This window comes from Canis aureus, chromosome 20, assembly GCF_053574225.1.
Source record: "Canis aureus isolate CA01 chromosome 20, VMU_Caureus_v.1.0, whole genome shotgun sequence".
Lineage (NCBI taxonomy): Eukaryota > Metazoa > Chordata > Mammalia > Carnivora > Canidae > Canis > Canis aureus.
The window spans coordinates 45,071,427-45,092,769 of record NC_135630.1 but is presented as its reverse complement, the minus strand read 5'-3'; the positions used below and the strand labels follow the sequence as shown (position 1 = coordinate 45,092,769).

The 21,343-nt window shown below is 34.9% G+C and overlaps 1 protein-coding gene across 15 annotated transcripts in view; it reads right to left on the bottom strand.

Moving 5' to 3' along the window:
* The window catches only part of R3HDM1 (R3H domain containing 1), a 125,759-nt gene that overhangs the window by 36,603 nt on the left and 67,813 nt on the right, over nucleotides 1–21,343 (bottom strand). For all 15 annotated transcript variants that reach the window (XM_077861498.1, XM_077861499.1, XM_077861503.1 and 12 more), the window contains 2 exons: nucleotides 11,786–11,940; nucleotides 7,936–8,087 (listed from right to left, as the gene is read on the bottom strand). In XM_077861498.1, coding sequence (XP_077717624.1) covers nucleotides 7,936–8,087; nucleotides 11,786–11,940 — 307 coding nt within the window. The remainder of the gene's footprint in view (nucleotides 1–7,935; nucleotides 8,088–11,785; nucleotides 11,941–21,343) is intronic.

Below are 21,343 nucleotides of genomic sequence, written 5' to 3'. Positions count from 1 at the left end.
CCTATAAAAATAATAAGCTTTTATACTCAGTGAAGAGGAAATGAATGTTATGGAAAGGCAATGTTTTTAGCTCCAAATGTCATTTCCTTATTACATTTTATTTCTCTAGGCTAGGTGTTAACTTCCTTATTAGTAACAACAAAAGCAAAACTTCCCTGAAAGATATGGATCAGATTGACACTTTGTTATTGACAATCATTTCAAAGGATGGCTGAGGCAAATGAAAAAATTAAAATGCAAAATCAGAAGTTTAGGAGAAATAAAATGAATGCAAGACAGATTCCAGAAGTAGGACAAAGGGGATACCGCAGGAATAGTAGGATATAGAAATGGGGAAAAACATACTGTGGGGAGGAAAAAAGGAAAAAGACTTAAAAGGTTTTCTTTTTCATCATTTCATAAAGATACTGTGAAGCATTTTTTAGCAAGTTCTGAAAGATAGAGGTTACAGTCTCTTCAAGTTTCTCTCTCTGTAGGTTAGCCCTTTGAGATGACAGATAAAAAACAAAGGTATGTATTTTCCTTTTGAGTTTCAAGATAAAAATGAGAAATGAAAGGTAAAACAGGAGGAAAAAACCCCTACCAAAATGAGGGTATTTTGAAGATTTATCCAACTAGCTTGCCACTTTTGAAGACACTGCAGGAATGGAATTCATTTTCTCTCCATGCCAAAGATTGAGAGAAATCTCACAATTAGTTGTAAAACTAGTTTTTCTGACCACTATATGGCTTGCTGAAAGTGACAAGACACGTAACATCTATCAGGCTATGGCAAATCCTCAGAGTATACGTAACAACACAATTTAATCTAAACATAGAGTTGCCTCAGTGGTAACTGAAAAGCTGAGCTGAAAGTAAAAATAATAATTCAAATTCTATTTTTCTGCATAAGGAGCTTCTGCAAAAAAAAAGAAAAAAGAGGTTGCTAAGCAACTCAAGCTAAGTAAGACATTTCTCAAAACAAAATCTCACTTACTGTTCTTACAGAAATCTTATCTCCCTGTAATCTGGTAATGGAATGAAGCTCATCACAGTCCACTTAGTAAAAACATAAAGAATGTTTGGAGGGGGACCCTGTAAGCCCAGAGTTTAACATACACTTTCCATCTAAAACTGGGTATACTTGTTGGTATAGGCTAATTTATACAATTTTATCTTCAAACATTGGGTCCAGGATGAAGTTTGCAAAAAAACAGTGACAGACACAATACCTTTCTGGCAAATGTATAAAATATTACTGGGTTATGGCTACACACAGCTCAAGTCTATGGATAAAGATGAGAAGGGCTGGTTAAGTGTGTGAATGGGTCTTAACTCTTGTTGCCTGAAGAATCACCTAGAGGGCTTCAAAAAAATTATGCCAGTGAAATGAGAATGTGGAGAACTAGGGGTTATTACCAGTACTCTGAAGAGCCCTATAGGTGATTCTAACATGCTGGTAAGATTAGGAATAATGATTCCTAATATGTTAATAAGGTAGGGTACTAGAAATCAGAGTTGAAGAATTTAGGCTTTCAGGTTAAATTCTATGGTTAACTTTTTCCATGTTTCATAGTCTATATGTAAAATAAAAACAAACGCACAATCTTATCCTTTTCAGGAGGACACTCTGAGGACAAGCTTCTAGAAATGTAAAATGTTTATAGACAAGAAAAAATTTTGGAAGAAAGGTTTTTTACCTGCATTTGTAAGGTTACTATAATAAAAACACCACTTTAGATGTAATGAATCTGAAGGTGAAGAAATGTTGACCAGGTAGGTAGGGCTCAAATGGTAATACGGTTATATACCATTTGGTTAGCAAAATGCTTAGTCTCTATACACATTTTGTTCTTTAATACTCTCATATTATCCCTTCCTTGTATGCATTTTGTATGATTTCTATTTGTTTTCTTATGTATACATTTAACTTCCCATAAAAAATTGTAGCTCCCTAGGGTAGCCTGGGTGGTTTGGCTGGTTTGGTGTCTGCCTTCAACTCAGGTCATGATCTCAGGGTCCTGGGATTGAGCCCCATACAGGTTTCTCCACGCAGTGGCTAGTCTGCTTCTCCCTGTCCTTCTGTGATTTCTCTGGTTTTCACTCTCTCTCAAATAAATAAATAAAATCTTAAAAAAACCTGTAGCTCCATAAGGACAAGGACTATTGTCCTATTCTTCTTCCATATCTAAATATATTTAAATATAGAATTCTTGCTTGATTGAGTCTCTGGCATTAGAGAGGAAAGCAAACTTTTTAGTGTTCTGAAAAACAAAGGCCATAAATCTATGGCAAATTTTATACTCGAACATCATACTTTACTAAGATTTAGTAGGCTTTATCAGTAGAAATGATTAAAACTCAATTAACAGTATGAACTCTATATTGCTACTGCATTCTGTATGCCTTTATGGTGCCTAACACAGTACTATGTATAAAATTCAGTTGGTTCTTGTTATTTCTGACTTCTAAAAGTCATATGAACACTGAATTAACAAATACTGAGCCATTGTCCACACAGGAAATACAGGGTTAATATACTGAGAGCCCCGGTCACAACATCCTCATCAACTGATCAACACATAACCTTGTTTTTATGTGTGTTTGTTTATTTTATTTAATATAGATTTCTTACAATAATTTTATCCAGTATTTCTTTATAATGAAACATTACTTGAGAAGGTTTTAGTATTTTCCTGATCCAGAGCACTTTGCCCATAAATCTCTTTGGTTTTTGGCCTCAGAATAATGCTGTGACTATGCTTTTTTATTGGTTGTCATCCCACAAAACCACAAATTTATCTGCCTTTCCATCTTTTTCATAGCTTAATCACAGACTTTAGATGTTACTTTAGCATTTTCTGGAGCGGTCTCACCTACAGATTGAATTTCTTTTTCCTTTTTCTGGATATGCCACATTGTTGATTCCTTAACGTTGAGCTGATGGCTAACAACAATATAGTTCATGCCAGAACATACATATTTATTCCATAAGACACATCACACAGACTTCAGTACTATGCTTGGGGCCATTGAGCATCAAAACCACCAAATAATAGCACAAAAAAGCCAAAACTATGGCACTAAATAGACTGAAAAGTGTATTTACGATATGAAAACCGAAGTAAGGAGGAAGACTGTCAACCTGTTCAACCTCGGTGAGAATGTATTCACTGGGTGACTCAAATTTTTCATTGCCCTGTGCCTGTCCGCAAATAACTGAAAAAGCCTGCAAATACTATTTTGGGATCACAAATAAATTATAATAGGCCAAATTTGCAAATACGAATCCACAATGATGATCAACTGTACATATTTCTCTTTATGTGAGTTATTCTGAAGAGATAATGTAATACCTTTTTTCATTTCTCAGCTTAATGTTTGGTAAAAATGCAGGATTCAAATTCAGTGAGGTAAGTAGAGATTATTTTTAAAAAATCTACAAAATGGAGTGTCTTTTAAGAAGTCTTGGCTTGGCATACCAGAAAAGAACAAATATGTTCTGTTCACACAGAAAACACAAATAATTCAGAAAAGAAATGAACATTTTACCATATTTAGTTTACTTGAGAATAACACCCAAAAATATTTTCTGCTTCAAGGACAGACTCAGTAGAGCCTCCAGAATCTAACTCAAAGCCTTTTTAAAAACTTAGTTCTGGTAACTTCACTGCAGATTTGAAGCACTTACACTAATAACTGACAAAGAAAGAAAGTAAATGAAAATATCTCCAACATTCTTCAAAATTCTGTGGGGGCACAATATAATTACCAATGCTCAGGATTATGGCTCTGAATCAGCAGTAAAAAGTTTTATTTTCAGTGTCCTCTACTCAAGAACACAGGCAAGTATAAGTTTTAGAATAATTTTCATATACAAACTCCAACACATGGAATTTCGCACACCAATCCTTTGAGGTATTCTTATTTTATGAATGAGAAAACCAAAGTGCAGAAAGACTAAGTAACTTGCCTAAAGTCACATAGGCTTGAAGTCAGGCTTTGTTTGATTCCAAAGCTCATCTTTCTAACCATATCATGCCCCCCATCAATTAACATCTAAAGGTACAAGATTCAGTTAACTAAAAAAGTAGCTAACTTAGATCACCTCATAACCTGATATCAAATCAGTTAGATTCCATGATGAAGAGCCTCAAGGAATATGGCATGCATTTGTACAATCCTCAGAAAATGGCAGAAGTTACAAGCACAGTGTCATAAAATAAAACAAACAAACGAAGCTACAGGAAAAAAACTATAGATTGTAATACTAAATTTGAAAGATTAAATCTCTCATATTTCAAACATGATATGATTGTATATTTAAAAAATGCAAGATATAGACATTTCATATTTAAATTTATTTATAAATTCCATTTTGTGTCTGTGCTAATCACTCTTAATTGTGTCTCCATACCCATTATCTATGTTAGCATATGATTAGATGCAAGGAGGAAAGTGAGGAGGGATACAAACCAGGATGGAAACATGGGTTACCCAGCATGCGTATATATGGGGAATAATCTCATTCAAAGGGTCAAGGGAGAGAAAGTAGTTAGAACAAAAGAAAACTGACTGTATGACATGATTTATGTAAAATTATGTTCATGAAGAAATAAGGAACAAACATACACAGAATGAGAATGTCTTAGACTAAATTTTACTAATCTGACATTAAAGAAAAAATGTAAGATAATATCTATTTCATTAGACTCTAACACCTAATTTCAATATATGCGTATTTTTTTATGTGTATATGTTTGGTCAGGATGTGAGAATACATATACTAGCATGTGAACACTGGTTACCTGGACGGGAGGGCAGAGCGGGGCGTGATGAATAGCTTTGTTTTTACACATTTTTGTAATGATTGTTTAACTTGTGTCAACAAGTATATTTTGTAATACAAAAAATGAAGAATTTAAAAAGTATATAGAGGCTACAGAAACAAAATAATAATATTAAAGCCAATAATTCTACATAAACGAGAATGAGTAACATGTATGTACCCATACATATGTGTAAGTTGGCCTTTACCATTAAAGAAGTGTGTTCATTCAGTATGCATTTACCAACCTTCTACCCTAGGCCCTGCTCTAGGTGCTGGAATATTCAGATAAACCTCTGCTCAGTGTGTAAACATAGTGCAATAAGTAAGATAAAATACAATTTATACAAACTAGTAAATCTAGATTTATGAAGGAATAGTCTCTATACTATTAGCCCTTGGACAGTAGTGATCTGATTAATAAATGCCATAAGCTGATCTTTAAGTTGGAAATCTGAAATATTATAACAATTTGCTTTATTATTGCCCAGAATCAGAAACAAAATTTTCTGTAAAGAATGCTGCTATAGGGGATCCCTGGGTGGCGCAGCGGTTTGGCGCCTGCCTTTGGCCCAGGGCGCGATCCTGGAGACCCGGGATCGAATCCCATATCAGGCTCCCGATGCATGGAGCCTGCTTCTCCCTCTGCCTGTGTCTCTGCCTCTCTCTCTCTCTCTGTGACTATCATAAGTAAATAAATAAAAATTAAAAAAAAAAAAAAAAAAGAATGCTGCTATATTTTGAAAAAGAACATTAGTCACCCAAAGGTATCCTCAATTAATTCCATAGGACTTGTATTCTTACCTAATAACTAGCATAAAAGGTATCAGAATACAAGTGGGACAGGATACACATCCTTGCTTTACCTGCAACCCATTCCATTTCTCACTTCAGTAATTCGTAGTTGGAAGAGATCAATGCTAGTTTGTTACACAGTAACCAACCACTATTGTCAAGTAACAGCTGGAGTATTTCAAATCTCCCTGACTCATTCAGGTCATAGCCCTAACCTGTGAATAATTCCCATAACTTTTCCTTGAGATTCAAGTTGGAGGGTAATCTCACTTCCCTTTTAATTCCTGGGCTTCGAAGTTATTCCTTCAGCCAAGGATAGCTCTTCAAATTTTTATTTTCTTGCAGAAGCAGGCCCAAGAACTAAAAGTTGGTATGGTTCTTTCCAAGGTGTAGTTATTAGCACTTACTTGACAGCTTGCTTTTATTTATTTTACATTTTTTAACATTTAAATTCAATTTGTCAACATATAACACCCAGTGGTCATATCCCATCGAGTGCCCTCCTCAGTGCCCGTCACCCAGTTATCCTAAGCTCCCACCCAACCTCCCCCTTCTGCAACCCTTTGTTTCTCAGAGTTAGGAGTCTCATGGTTTGTCTTGCTCTCTAATTTTTCCCACTCAGTTCCCCTCCTTTCCCTTATAATCCCTTTCACTATTTCTTATATTCCACTTGACAGCTTTTAGATCCTGCTATCATACTTAACATTGAATGTAGGGGACAGTACAGAGCTATGGCTCTCACCTCTACACCCACTTCCAAGGTCAGCTCTCTTAAGAGTCAAGGAGACAAGATCGCTTCTGCTTCAAGGTACCCATAAATATAACAAACATGGGAAAATTTAAAGTCTAAGCCATTGTATATCGGTCCTTTTAGGCTTGACCTTCCTTTAAGAAAGCCCCTCTATCCAGCATCTAAGCCTATACAAGTTAACCGATAAAAATAGGTGTCTTTTGATTTTGAATGAGTCATTGTATTAATACCAACTTCTCTTAGCTTCTGCTCTATACTGGAATGATTTCTTTGGTAATTTTCCCTCAGATAAAAAGTTCGCTTTGGTTCAAAAAGCAGATAATCCAGTCATTTTCACACCATCCATTTCATCTGCTTTAGCACAGAATTTTGCTATTAACAGCTCTGAACCTGACCTGGTGTTACAGGCCCCAAATTTACATAAATTAGAAAAAGAGGCTCAGATTGGGAGCATCTCCCCCTTATTTAGAGATTTTAAATTTACACAACCAATGGAAAATTTAACACAGTATACATTTCTATTGTCACTGTGTAGCTGCTCCACCTCTGAAGAGTTGGGGCTCATTAGAATATAAAGTTTCAAAGTTGCCTATGATTCACAACCAACTTGCTGTTTAAAAAGCCTGGGCCTCTTTAATCAGTGACAGACACAGAGCCAGAAAGGCAAGGAAATAAGTGAGTCCTGTGTGCGTGTGTGACGACAAATAAAATGAGAACCAAGATGGAGGAAATATGTGAGTTCCTGTGTGTGTGTGCACATGTCTATTTGCTAACAAAGTAAGAGCCAAGTTTCCACTCTCCCAAGTATATTCAATGAAGCAAGTCTGTCAATCCCTTTCTCACCCCTAAATACCATCATCTGTAACCATAACCAGTGCCAACCTCTTATCAGCAATTAAAACATAGGTCCTCCTTCCTAAAAAGAGCAGTGCAGTCCCTCTGGCAACCTTACAAGGATATCATGAGAATAAATGAAAGGCTGTAATACTTTGAATTGAGTAACTTTAGTCCATTATTCAGAAAGGAAGATTATTATTTGTATCACATTTGGCTTATCAGAAGAGCTTCTGCTCTTCCAAGCAAAGGTAGTTAAAGAAGCAGATTCGTGACTTGCTTTTATTTTACATAGAACTACTATCATTTGCTTCTCCTATATACCTCCTTCCTCTTACTGATAATAAACGAGCTCCCTAGAGCCTAAAAAATTTTAGCAAGAAATTTTGTTTCTGAGGTCATATACAAGAAATACATTTTCCCTCAACTCCTATAAGAATCTTAAATATTAAATGCTCCAACTCCAAGGCCTATGGCCAACTATCACCCCTTCTGGCTAAGAGGAGAATGGCCTACCCTTAGGCACATGAGAGAAGATGTGACTTCTTTAGGTTACATATGAAATGTCTGACTTACACTGATTGTGTTAGAAAAACTATGAGAAAAGGAGACTCTATCCTATTTTTTCTATTCTATTTTAGATAATAATTTCAGGCCATGCCCCTTAATCAATGTTAAAATTAGCAACAGACCATAATCCTGATAAACAATGAGAAGCTATAGGATTAGGTTTCTTAGTTGTACTCACCTTAAATTATTTTGTTGGCCAGGTGGAATGACACTATAGTAAACTGGCATTCCGGTTGTTGGCATAGATCCTTGATTAGACTGATTAGGGAACATAACAGGCTGTTGATAAGTCTGATGGGCAATTCCTTGAGAACTCTGAGGCAGTGAAACCTAAAATTTGAAAGATTATTTAAAGTGAAAAAGGTTCTTCAAAACCGTGCAAATGATAATGTCTCTAACCTCTATCAACTTTTCCAGTATCAACATTTAGGAATAAGCTGAACTGCCAATAATCATGATACGTCAGCCACAGTACTACCATTTATTTCTGTTCTTTTCAGCCAGCTACTGTTTTTTGGCTGGCATTTATCAGTTGAACAATAGGCTTGATGCATTACATCATAAAAATAAAATATGACTTACATCCTTAAGTAAAAGTTTTAAGAAAGAAACAGTTTCCAAATAAGGATGATCATCTGATGTGGAAAGAGTAATATAATATACTTTGCCTCACACAGAGTGAAGTAAAACTCAGGTGGAGTGGTGAGATACACTGGACCAGAAAAGTATGAGTTCTGGAGCTTAAGATATCTAGAGGTGGTATTGGCTCTACCCTTTTGCTATCTATGTGACCTTAGGCAAATGACTAATCTAGTGGGAGACCCAACAGCTCCTTATGTGAAAAATGAGATCCTACTTCCATCTCATGGGAGGCATTATCTCCACTGTAATCTCTACTTGCAGGATCTACAACAGTAGACCTCTCAATTCTGTTTTCTATGAAACCACATGAACATAATGGTTTTTTTCAGGTCTCTGGCTTCTTAAGTTTCTTAAATAGAAACCACAGACATGAAGGGCTCTTCTGATATTGTAATGGGTCCTTAACTTATAAATGTGCCACTGTATTACAGGTGGATTATACTGATTTGGGTAAATAGGGCCAAGATAAAAGCTTCTGAAGGTTAGGATGATGATGATGATGATGATGATGATGTTAGCAATAGTAGTACAATAATAACAGTAGTAACAGCGATCTTAATGCAATTTAATATTATTGAGTAGTTATTTATTACAATGCATCAGGTTCTGTTCTAATCATATGTATGTTATAGTATTAAGACTTCCTAATAACCTTAAGAAGGTACTCTTATCACCCCTGTTTTATTTTTATTTTTATTTTTAAAGATTTTATTTATTTATTCATGAAAGACACACACAGCGAGAGAGGCAGAGACACAGGCAGAGGGAGAAGCAGGCTCCATGCAGGGAGCCCCATGCGGGACTCGATCCTGGGACTCCAGGATCACGCCCTGGGCCGAAGGTGGTGCTCAACCTCTGAGTCACCCAGGGATCCCCACCCCTGTTTTATAAATGGGGAAATTGAGGTTAAGTAACTTGCCCAAGGTTGTATAGCCAGTAAGCAAGTAAGTTCATATTTGAACCTATGCCTTCTGGTTCCAGAGCTTCAGCTCTTTAGCCATTTCATGATTCTCTCTACTTGGCCTCCATGACTTACAAGGTGATTAACTTCTAATAAGTCTTGCCTATATAACATGTTTTTGAAATGCAAACTAGTCTTTTCAAAATGCACAGCAATCTCTTAATTACTTTCAATTGGCTCAATTATTGCAAAGAGAAAGTTACTGGTTTGATTTATCCAACTCTGTAAAACATATTTCAGTCTTTCTGTCTACCAAAGGAATGTAACATTCTAAGAGTATTATTTCTGATTGTATCTAAGTTAATATATATGCAAAGCAGATCCAGGGAAAATGACACAGTTTAATCTAGATGATTTAAGATATAGAACAAATCAAGAAAAAAAAGATATAGAACAAATCTTTAGCGGTAAAGAAAAACTGAAGGAGCAAGAGAGAGGGAACAGTATTTGAGACATATGGCCACCAATACACTCTACTGAGGACAGATGATTTTTCTGACTATTTTACTCAGCATTTTATCCCCCACCCAACCTCTTTATCAGAGATAATAGGAATTGTAAAGCAGGCTTTAATTGCTCTACAGAGTCATCCTTCTCATAGTTTTCTACTCAGTATGAAGATTATATAAAATACCTTGAGAAATGATTTATAACTTATAAAAAAGTATGCTATACAAATTACTGTCTTAGCTCTGACACATTTCCAGTATCTAGCTTAAAAAAAAACAAAGCTACACTAACAATCTAATTTATTTAAAAACTGTATTACTGGGCAGCCCGGGTGACTCAGCGGTTTAGCGCTGCCTTCAGCCCAGGGCATGATCCTAGAGACCCGGGATGGAGTCCCACGTCGGGCTCCCTGCATGTAGCCTGCTTCTCCCGCTGCCTGTGTCTCTGCCTCTCTGTGTTTCTCATGAATGAATAAATAAATAAAATCTTAAAACTAACAAACAAACAAACAAACAAACAAACAAACAAACAAACAAACAAACTGTATTACTTGCACTAGACTGTGAGCCCCTAGAGGTAAAAGGAAGATCTTTTTTTCCATAGTGCCTGGATATCTAACAGATGCTCAATGTACTGGGTTAGGTAGCACAACCAAGGTCCTTGATAAAGGAGGGTTCCTGCCTGGTACTGGATCTTGCCTAATATCAAGCTACAGAAAAGTGGGGAATGGGCAGTCTCATGTGCCTGGGCTCAAGCACAGAGGATAAGGAATAAGAAGCATGGGAGATGGGAGAGAAAACAAAGATGCAAAATCTAGATATATGATTGATTTTTTTCCCCTTAGTTACTAATTATTATCAAGAAACTAGAAAGCTAGACATACTCTTAGTCCTCACCGTCCTTGACAATTCCATAGTTTTTTTTTTTTTTTTTTTTTGACAATTACATAGTTTACATTTAACTTCAATTTAAATTTCTGGAATTACATGGATTATGCTACCATCTTTACTCATATCCTTCCCCACCCCCAGGATTTCTTCTTAATCAATTTATGCCCATAATTTTAAGAGCTAATTAAAGGTTTTTATCTTTCCAGAGAACTTCTGTACCTAATACAGAAGTTCAAGTCCTACTCTGTTCATGGCTTTGTATCATGATCCCTCTAGTTATGGGTCTATACACTATCATCAACTTGTTTACATGTACATTTATATTTCTAACTACATTGTCTTTACCTTGTTGAGATGAATGAAAATGGTCTTTTGAGTTCTTAATATTAGGCTCAGCTATGGAAAACCATAAAGATAATAAAACAAACTAACTTGCAAGTTATTCTAGGAAGATGAAGGAAGAGTAAAACAAATTTGTGAAAATGTGCCGTATAATACTAAATATATTTGACTTATTTATGAAACAATAGGTAACTACTTTAGAACTATTAATTAAAATCCATAACATTTTTAATACATGATATGCCATTCTTTTTTGGGGACTGAGGTGGGGAAAAGATCAGTTCCAGCATGGAAAACTTAACATTCTTCTCTATTTTGTAAACACTGATTTATAGTCCACACACTACCTCATTCTCCTAAATACCTACCTCTCCCTATTTTCCCTTATTCCACTCTTTTCTCAAGAGACTTTCTAAGAAGCTAAAGAATGGAATAAGATACTTGCTTATTATATATTTATGTCATCTGAAAGAGAGACAGTGCTCAACAAAATTTACTTGCCACTATCAGTGTGGTTCAAATTATAGTTCACATTTTTTTTTTAATAAAAATTAAAGACGTGAATGAATAAAGTAATACGATAAGGGTAAAACAAAGCTGCTATAACTAATACAACTCTTAAGACTATAAAATTATGTATCCCAAAGCATTTTCCCTATATTAAGAAGAGAGGAGATAAACTATAGATATACATTTCATTTATTCAAAATCACCTTCACCCAAAGATGGCAATAGTGACATACCTGGTATGATGGCACTGAAGGATATGGGATGACTACTCCTTGGATCTGATTTCCAATGCTGTTGGGTTGGCCACCAACTAGGCTCTGACTCTGGGGTTGCTGAACTCCGACTAGTCCTTGGTAGTTTTGCTGGTGGTTGGGTATAACTTGATAACCTGTAATGGCACAATGAGTTAAATTCTGCTTTGAATTTATTTTGTTTTCATCTAATAGAATGTTTTTGTGTTTTAAGCAAATACTTTTGTATTTTGAAATGACAAAATTGTTAAAATACCAAATCTAAAAAACCCCACTATTATCAAAGTTAACATTTAAAGGATTTACTGTGTGGGTAACTCTCAGCTATATTTTTCTCCATTTAAAATATATTCAGATAAAATTTATGTAGAGATTTCCTTTATAGTTGAGGAAATTTATATGGTCACAGACAACTACTATTCAGTGTATATTACAAACTATTATGACAACTAGCTTCTGAGAACCAGTACTGGCTACAAAATTTCTGGTCCTGGTGCAAGAGGAAAATGCAGGGCTGCTTATTAAAAATTACTGAGAATTTTGAGTTGGTGATAACAGAACATTAAACCAAACACAGTGCCCTATGTTACATTAGAGGCTGCATGCTCAGGAAGCTAGCCATTCTGAAGACCAAAAGTAGGAAAGAGGAGAAACGCTTTTATAGAAAAGTTGTCACATTAAGATAGCAATCCTTTTATCAGGACTGTGTCAAGGGCACAAAGAAAATGGACTATTTAGCAAATTTTTAGATTATTTCTCCTTATTGTATTCTTAAGGTCACTTGACAGAGAAACAGATCCTGAAAGAGATTAAGTAATTTGCCTGAAGTCACAAATCAGACATCCAAGGGACAACTCTTCTCTAAACTAAAGGCACTATTAGTAACTAAAGTAGTAAATTAAGAGTATAAATTTACTTTTATCAAGTGAATTAATCAGTTATTAAATAAGAATCCACAATGATAAGCTTTGAGTTAGTGAATAAAAATTGTATTAAAAAAAAAAAAAGAATAATTTTATTTTGTTTCTTTACCCCAAGAGGATTCCTTTAGGTAGACCAATTATCTCAAAACTTACGTAAAGTATTAGAAGCTACCAGAAAAAAAAAAAAATTTTTTTTTTTTTTAAAGAAACTAGATAAATACAACTAACCATCCAGCTTCAGGGTATTTAAAAAGTTTCTACAAAGATGAACCAAACTATAGTATTGCTTAACAAACTTCCACAACTAAACATCAGTGAAATGACTTCTATGGTAACACCAAAACAGTATTTTACTATCCTATAAATATCAGTTTTCATTTTTATTGTTATTAATCCCTAACGCATCAGAAATGGCAAAGATTCCATCTGAGGTATTTGACTATAGACAACAGCATCACTGTAGTTGCCTAGAAGTCTCAATGATTCTGCTCAATGACTAAATAACTGAATAAAATCTGGCATCAACCTTCTCTAAAGACAGAAATACAAAGCATATTTGTTAACTAAACAACATATTAACAACAACAAAGTGAAATCCAGTTATAGTGAAATATTTAATAGTGAAGGACTTTGTACAATGATGCTATTTCCATGGCAACAGTGCTTTATGACCACATTACAAATGACTTCTGAGTACAAAAAATTTATAATCTAATCCTAGTCAGTAATGAAGTGATTGAGAATATGCTATTTCCTAAACTTTTCTGTGAATGAATTTTCTATACTATAATACTTAAACTTGTAGGCCAATAGAGGATAAGGAGAAGAAACTTTTTCTTGCTCTTTGGTCTAACATTAAGTCAACTCTTTTCAGTTTATTAAATCTCATGGACTTCAAATTCGCGCTCTAATTCCAAGCATCATCAAAGCATACATTGACACATTTCCATTCCCAGAAACATAAAAGGCAGGAATAGGAATAAGATGTGAAGATACAACCTTTTCTTGTGTTGGAAATACTACCTCAGAACATACACATACACAAGCATAGACTGCAGTGTAAGAATTTGGGCTCAGCTCTTAATAGACTGGAAAAGTGACTTATAACAGTCTTGTGAGAATTATAATCCACTATAAATGAAAAGAAAAATGCAGATACTGGCAGAAATAATTGTAACAATCTGACTTAAAATACCTTGACTTATATAGTCACATCCCCCCCAAGGAACTTCAACTATTTCTCTTACTACTTTTATTGTTTATTCAAAATACATTCAAAGTAGGTTACCTTGAAATAAAACTTTGAAAAAAAAAAAAAAAGCCAATTTATGGGCAAATGTGGCTGATTTCCTTTATTTAAATTCACTAATTTTTGGAGATTCACATTGGAGCCTCTCAGCTGAAAATTCTCTTATTAAAAAAAATGTCTGGCAGAGAAAACTTTCAATAGACAGCTATAGATTCCATGTTATAGGATACTACATTATGGAATTTGCATCAGTAAGTTTCCAATGGTATTTTAGATTCCCTAATGCAACATAATCCCCATCAATATCCATGTCACAGTGTATCTCCACACAAACACCACACACATCTCCAAAATGTGACAATATAACATGAAATCTACAACATTTGACTCCAGCATCTCATTTGTAACAGAGGATAGTATGCTGTGAACCCAGGATGTGACTGGTAGGTGATGTAATTATGAGTAAGACACGGTCCTATCTTTGAATTAGGCATGCTCAGCCCTAACATCATATTAGAATAGCAGTATAAATAGGGCTTATGAAAACAGGAGGGAGAAATTAATCCTGACAGAGGTAAACATTTGAGCTTGGACTTAAAAATTTCAGAAAAAAACTCTAAAATGAATAATACCTGTGGGGATACAGTAGAAGTAAAAGAACTCTGAGAACACAAAGACTTGGAATTTAGAACAATGACTAAATATTAGTACTTCATTCAGAAGTAGCACAAATAAACTGGGAGTATATTCTTAAATAATACTAGAGCTATTAAAAACAAGAATGTTAAGCACTTTAAAAGAAAATATATTTCTTAAGAAGCTCATGTTAGTTTTCTCATAATTTTGTTCATTGCCTTATTCCAGATGTTTTAAAAGCTACAGGGAACCCTCCTAAGTGGCTCCTGCCATGTCACATCCTGCAAGGAGCCTGGAGAGGGTTGGGAGGCACTCCAAAGTGACCCAGGCCCTAGGAAGATGGGAAGATAACCATACAAACTAGTTTCACTACAGCCCCAGCAGATGTACTAGGGGCAGATATCTGATTTGACAGCCAGTCATGCTCAGCAACAAAAAGCTCTCAAGGGGCAGCACAGGAAGAGAGCCTTGCAGTTTGGATCACTGCAGCCATGTCAGACAAATTGAGGGCAGGCATCTCGTCTGACTGCTGAAACTGCCCAACTGCAAGCCCACAGTGGCCCTAGTCTTGGCCCTAAACAGCACAGGGACCGAATCCTGCCCACAGCATGCAAGGCAGGCCTCGGTAGCTGAGAGGACTGAAGGCAAAAGTGGCTCAGATACAACAGCAGAGCACTCATAACCAGAGGAGATACCCTGAGGAACTTGGTTCAGGTGAACACGAGACACATTGTACTTCAGGGCACTACTGGACCCCTTCTTCATAAGGCCACTAGTTTCAGTGGTCAGTAGACACAGCTGACCTTTCTTTTCTCTTTCTTTTTTCTTTTCTTTTCTTTTCTTTTCTTTTCTTTTCTTTTCTTTTCTTTTCTTTTCTTTCTTTCTTCTTTCTTTCTTTCTTTCTTTCTTTCTTTCTTTCTTTCTTTCTTTCTTTCTTTCTTTCTTTCTTTCTTTTTTCTTTTCTTTCCTTCCTTCCTTCCTTCCTTCCTTCCTTCCTCCCTCCCTCCCTCCCTCCCTCCCTCCCTCCCTCCCTCCCTCCTTCTTTCCTTCCTTCCTTCCTTTCTTTCTTTCTTGATTTTGTTTATTTATTCATGAGAGACACAGAGAGAGATAGAGAGGCAGAGACACAGGCAGAGGGAGAAGCAGGCTCCATGCAGGGAGCCCAATGTGGGACTGGTACCTGGGTCTCTGAAGGTGGCACTAAACTGCTGAGTCACCCGAGCTGCCCTGACCTTTCAATACATAGAAATAAACACAGAGATTTAGACAAAATGAGGAGATAGGGAGTATGTCCCAAATGAAAGAAAAGGACAAAACCGCAGCAAGAGCTAAATGAAGCTGAGATCAGCAATACATTTGGATAAAGAATTTAAAGTAATGGTCATAAAGATACTAACTGGACTTGGGAAAAAATTAGACAAACTCAATGAGAACTTCAACAAAGAGAAAATTAAAAAAAAGAGATGAATAAATAACTGAAATGAAAAATATACTAGAGGGAATCAGATTAGAGGATGCAGAAAAATAGATCAGTAATCTAGAAGGCAGGGTAATGAAAACCAACCAGGCTGAATAGCAAAAATCAAAAATAAAAATAAAAAATGAGAATAGGTTAAGGGAGGTCAGCAACATCACCAAGTATAACAACATTTGGATTACTGGGATCCCAGAACAAGATAAGGGAGAAAAGGAGAGAAAATTTATTTGAAGAAACAATAGCTGAAGACTTCCTGAATCTGAGGAAACAGATGTCCAGATCCAGAAGGCACAGAGGGAGCCCAACAAAATCCACCCAGGGAGGTCCACACCAAGATACTTAGTAATTAAAAGTAGTAATAATAAGAGAATTTTAAAAGCAGCAACAGAGAACAGTTAGAAGGGAAATCTCAGAAGACAATAAACTGATTTTTGAGCAGTAATTCTGAATGAATGGATAAAGAGCAAGACCCCATGTCTATGATGTCTACAAGAAACTCACTTCAGACCTAAATACTTTTGCAGATTGAAAGTTAAAGGATACAAAACACATTTACCATGCAAATGGAAGTGAAAAGAAAGCTGGGGTAGCAATAGTCATGCAAAGCAAAACAGTCTTTAAAACAAAAACTGCAACAAGAGACAAAGAGGGACACTATGTAATGATAAAGGGAACAATCCAACAATAGGAAATAATAATTGTAAATATTTATGCACCCAACATGAGAATACCTAAATACATAAAGTAACTATTAAGAGACATCAAAGAAGAAACTGATAGTAATACAATAACAGTAGGGGACTGCAACTCCATTTACATCAATAGATAGATCATCCAGACAAAAAACAAAGAAGCACTGGATCTAAATGACATATTGGATCAAATGGACCTATCAGATACATTCAGAACATTCTATCCAAAAACAGTATAACGATAACAAAAAACAAAAACAGTATAACATACATTCAATTGCACATGAAACAGTCTCCACAACAGATCACGTGTTAAGTCACAAAGCAAATTTTAGTAAATTGAAAAAAATGAAAATGTATCATGCATCTTTTCTGACTACAATGGTATAAAACCAGAAATCAATCACAAGAAAAAAATCTGAAAAGAACATGAATACACGGAGGCTAAATAACATGTTATTAAACAGTGGATGGCTCAACCAAGAAATCAAAGAGGAAATAAAAAAAAAATACATGGAAACAAATGAAAATGAAAACCCAACGGTCCAAAATTTTTGAGATGCAGCAAAAACTGTTCTAAAGGGAAATTCATAGAAATGTAGGCCTACCTCAAAGAGCAAGAAAAATTTCAAATAAACCCCTAAAGGAGCTAGGAAAAGAAGAATCTTACACCTAAAGGAGCTAGGAAAAGAATTATGAACAAAGCCCGAAGCCAGTAGAAGAAAGGAAATAATAGATATTAGAGGAGAAATAAATGAAATGGAGACTGAAAACACAAGAGAACAGATCAATGAAACCTGGATTGATCCTAGATCAACAAAATTGATAAATCATTACCCAGATTCATAAAAAGAGAGAGAACTTAAGTAAAATCAGAAATGGAGGAGAAACCACTGACAGCCACAGAAATACAAAGGATTATAAAAGAATATTACAAAAAATTACATGCCACATATTGGACAATCTGGAAAGAATGGATACATTACTAGAAACATATAATCTTCTAAAATGAAATCAGGAAGGAACAGAAAATTTGAACTTATCAATTACTAGCAATGAAATTAAATTACTAATCAAAAAGCTCCCCCAAAATACAAGTCCAGGACCCGATGGCTTCACAGGGGAATTCTATCAAACATTTAAAGAAGAGTTAATATCTCTCCTTCTCAAACTATTACAAAAAATAGAAAAGGAAGGAAAGCTTCCAAGTTCACTGTATCAGACTACAACTACTATGATATCAAAATCAGATAAACTACAAAAAAAAAAAAAAAAGAAAAAGAAAAGAAAACTACTGGCCAATATCTCTGATGAACATAAATGTAAAAATTCTCAACAAAATATTAGCAAATAAAATCCAACAATACTTCAAAAAAATCATTCAGTGCAGAATGAAATTTACTCTAGGGATGCAAGAGTGGTTCAATATTTACAAGTCAATCAACATGATACATCATATTAACAAGAGAAAGGATAAAAACCACATCATTATCTCAATAGATGCAGAACAAAGTATTTGATAAAGGACAACATCCATTCATGATAAATCCTCAACAAAGTAAAGGTTTAGAGGGAACATATCGTGACATATAAAAAACCCACAGCTAGCATCATACTCAGTGGTGAAAAACAGAGCTTTTCCTTGAAGATTAGAAACAAGACAAGGATGTCCACTCTCACTACTCTTATTCAACAAAGTAATGGAAGCCCTAGCCCCGGCAATCAGAATAGAAAAGAAGTAAAAGGAATCAAATTGGAAAGGATGAACATCGTAAAACTCACTAATTGGACATGACATAATATAATATATAGAAAACCCTGAAAATCCCACCCCAAGACTCCTAGAGCTGATAAATGAATTTAGTAAGGTCAAAGGATACAAAATATACAGAAATCTGTTGCATTATTATACACTAATAATGAAGTAGCATAAAGAGAAATTAAGAAAACAATCTCACTTACAATTGCATCAATAAAATACCTAGAAATAAACTTAATCAAGAAGGTGAAAGACTTGTACTCTGAAACTACCAAACACTGATGAAAGAAATCTAAGATGACACAAACAAATAGAAAGATATTCCATGGTTATGGATCGGAAGAACCAGTATTGTTAAAGTGTTCATACTACCTAAAAAGGCCTCGATATTTAACGAAATCCTTAAAATTCCAACAACATTTTTTACAGAACTAGAACAAATAATCCAAAAATTTGTATGGAACCACGAAAGACCCCACAGAAACAATCTTGAAAAAGAACAAAGCTGATGGTATCACATTCCTAGATTTCAAAGTATAGTATGAAGCTGTGGTAATCAAAATAATATTGTACTGACAGATATATGGATCAATGGAACAGAACTAAGAGCCCAGAAATAAACCATATTTATATGGTCATTTAATGTATGACAAAGGAGACAAGAACATACAATGGGAAAAAGACAGACTCTTCAACAAATGGTCCTGGGAAAACTGGGCAACTACATGCAAAAGAATGAAATAGGAACATTGTCTTAACATCATGTACAAAAATAAACTCAAAATGAGTTAGAGTCCTAAGTGTGAGACCTGAAACCATAAAAATTCTAGAAAAAACCATATGCAATAATTTCTTCCTTTTTTAAAAAGTTTACTTATTTATTTTTTAAAAGTCATTTCTACACCCAACGTGGGGCCCAAATTCACAACCCTGAGATCAAAAGTCACATGCTCTACTGACTAAGTCATCCAGGCATCCCCCAGGCAGTAATTTCTTTTTTGACACTGACATTAGAAACACTTCTCTGGATATGTCTCCTTGGGCAAGAGAAATAATAGCAAAATTAAACAACTGGGACTATACCAAAATAAAAAGCTTTTGCACAGCAAAGGAAACCATCAACAGAACAAAAAGGTAACCTACTGAATGGGAAAAGATATTTGCAAGTGATGTATCTGGTAAGGGGTCAATAAACAAATTATGTAAAGAATTTATACAAGTCAACAAACCAACAAACCCCCCCAAATAATCCAATTAAAAATGTTAGTAGACATGAACAAACATTTCTCTAAAGAAGACATAGAGTTGGCCAACAGACACATGAAATAACACTCAAAATCACTCCTCATCACAAAAATGTAAATCAAAACCACAATGATATCACCTTCCACCTGTCAGAATGGCTAAATCATAAACACAGGAAATAACCAGGTTGGCGAGAATGTAGAGAAAAAGGAACCCTTGTGCACTGCTGTGAGGAATGTTAACCAGTATAGCCACTGGGGAAAAACAGTATAGAGGTTCTTCACAAAATGAAAAACAGAAATATCATATGATCCAGTAATTCCATTACTGGGTATTAACCTAAAGAAAATGAAAACACTAATTCAAAAAGATATATGCACCCCTATGTTTATTGCAGCATTATTTACAATAGCCAAGATATGGAGGCGACCCAAGTGTCCCTCAATAGACGAATGATTAAAGAAGATGTGGTACAATATATGTACACCATGGAATATTACTCGGCCATAAAAAATAATGAAATCTGCTATTTGCGACAACATGGATACACCTATAGAGTATAATGTTAAGTGAAATAAGTCAGTGAGAGAAAGATGGATACCATATAATTTCACTCATATATGGAATTTGGAAAACAAAACAAAGGAATAAACAGAAAGAACGATCAAAACAAAAAACCAGACTCTTAAATGAAGAGAATAAACAGGTGGTTACAAGAGGGTAGGTGGTTGGCAGTATGGGTAAAAATAGGTGAAGGGGATTAGGAGTACAGATATCTTGAGCACTGAGTAATGTACAGAATTGTCGAATGATTATATTGTATACTTACAACTATTAACACTGTATGTTAATTATACTTTAAAAAACCCCACTGTATAGGTAACATAAAATTGTTCTCTTTAATTGTTCTCTCATGGTATATGCCTTAAAAAACAAAAAAATGAAATGGTGTGCCTTTTAAGAGTAAGGTTGGTAACTTTAACATCCCCTGCCCCTATTCCCATTAAAAACAAAGAAACTTGTATCAGCTATGGCAAAGCTAAGCCAGTAAGTGGGCACTCAATATTTATACTCACTGAATAGATAATAGAGAAAAACATATTCTTAACAGAATAGAATCAAAATAATATATGCTTCTACACAAAACCAGACGTTTACTATATATGCTGACAGACTGAGAATGACATTTTTCACTTTCCAGTATAAGCAAATAGCTCTGCAAGCAAAAGCTGAACTTAAGTTTTAAGGTGTTATGTTTAAAATAAGGTTAAACAGATTTAATTGCCATTTCATTAAAATGAAATGACTTGATTGCATGATTACAAATTATCTCAGTGAATTCATGGGTCATTCATTAATCCTCTCCTTAGAAACTGTACTGAAGGTGAAATGCAGATTTCATGTCATTAATCCTAAAGTGTTTACTTGATAAAGAGGAACACAAAACTGTTTTAGTTTAGGTTTAATATGTAAAGCTTGAAATGAAGGTTTTATTTGAATATTTCTGAATAAACCTGGATATTTAAAACATCTCTTAAGCCTTATTTGATTTGTACTAT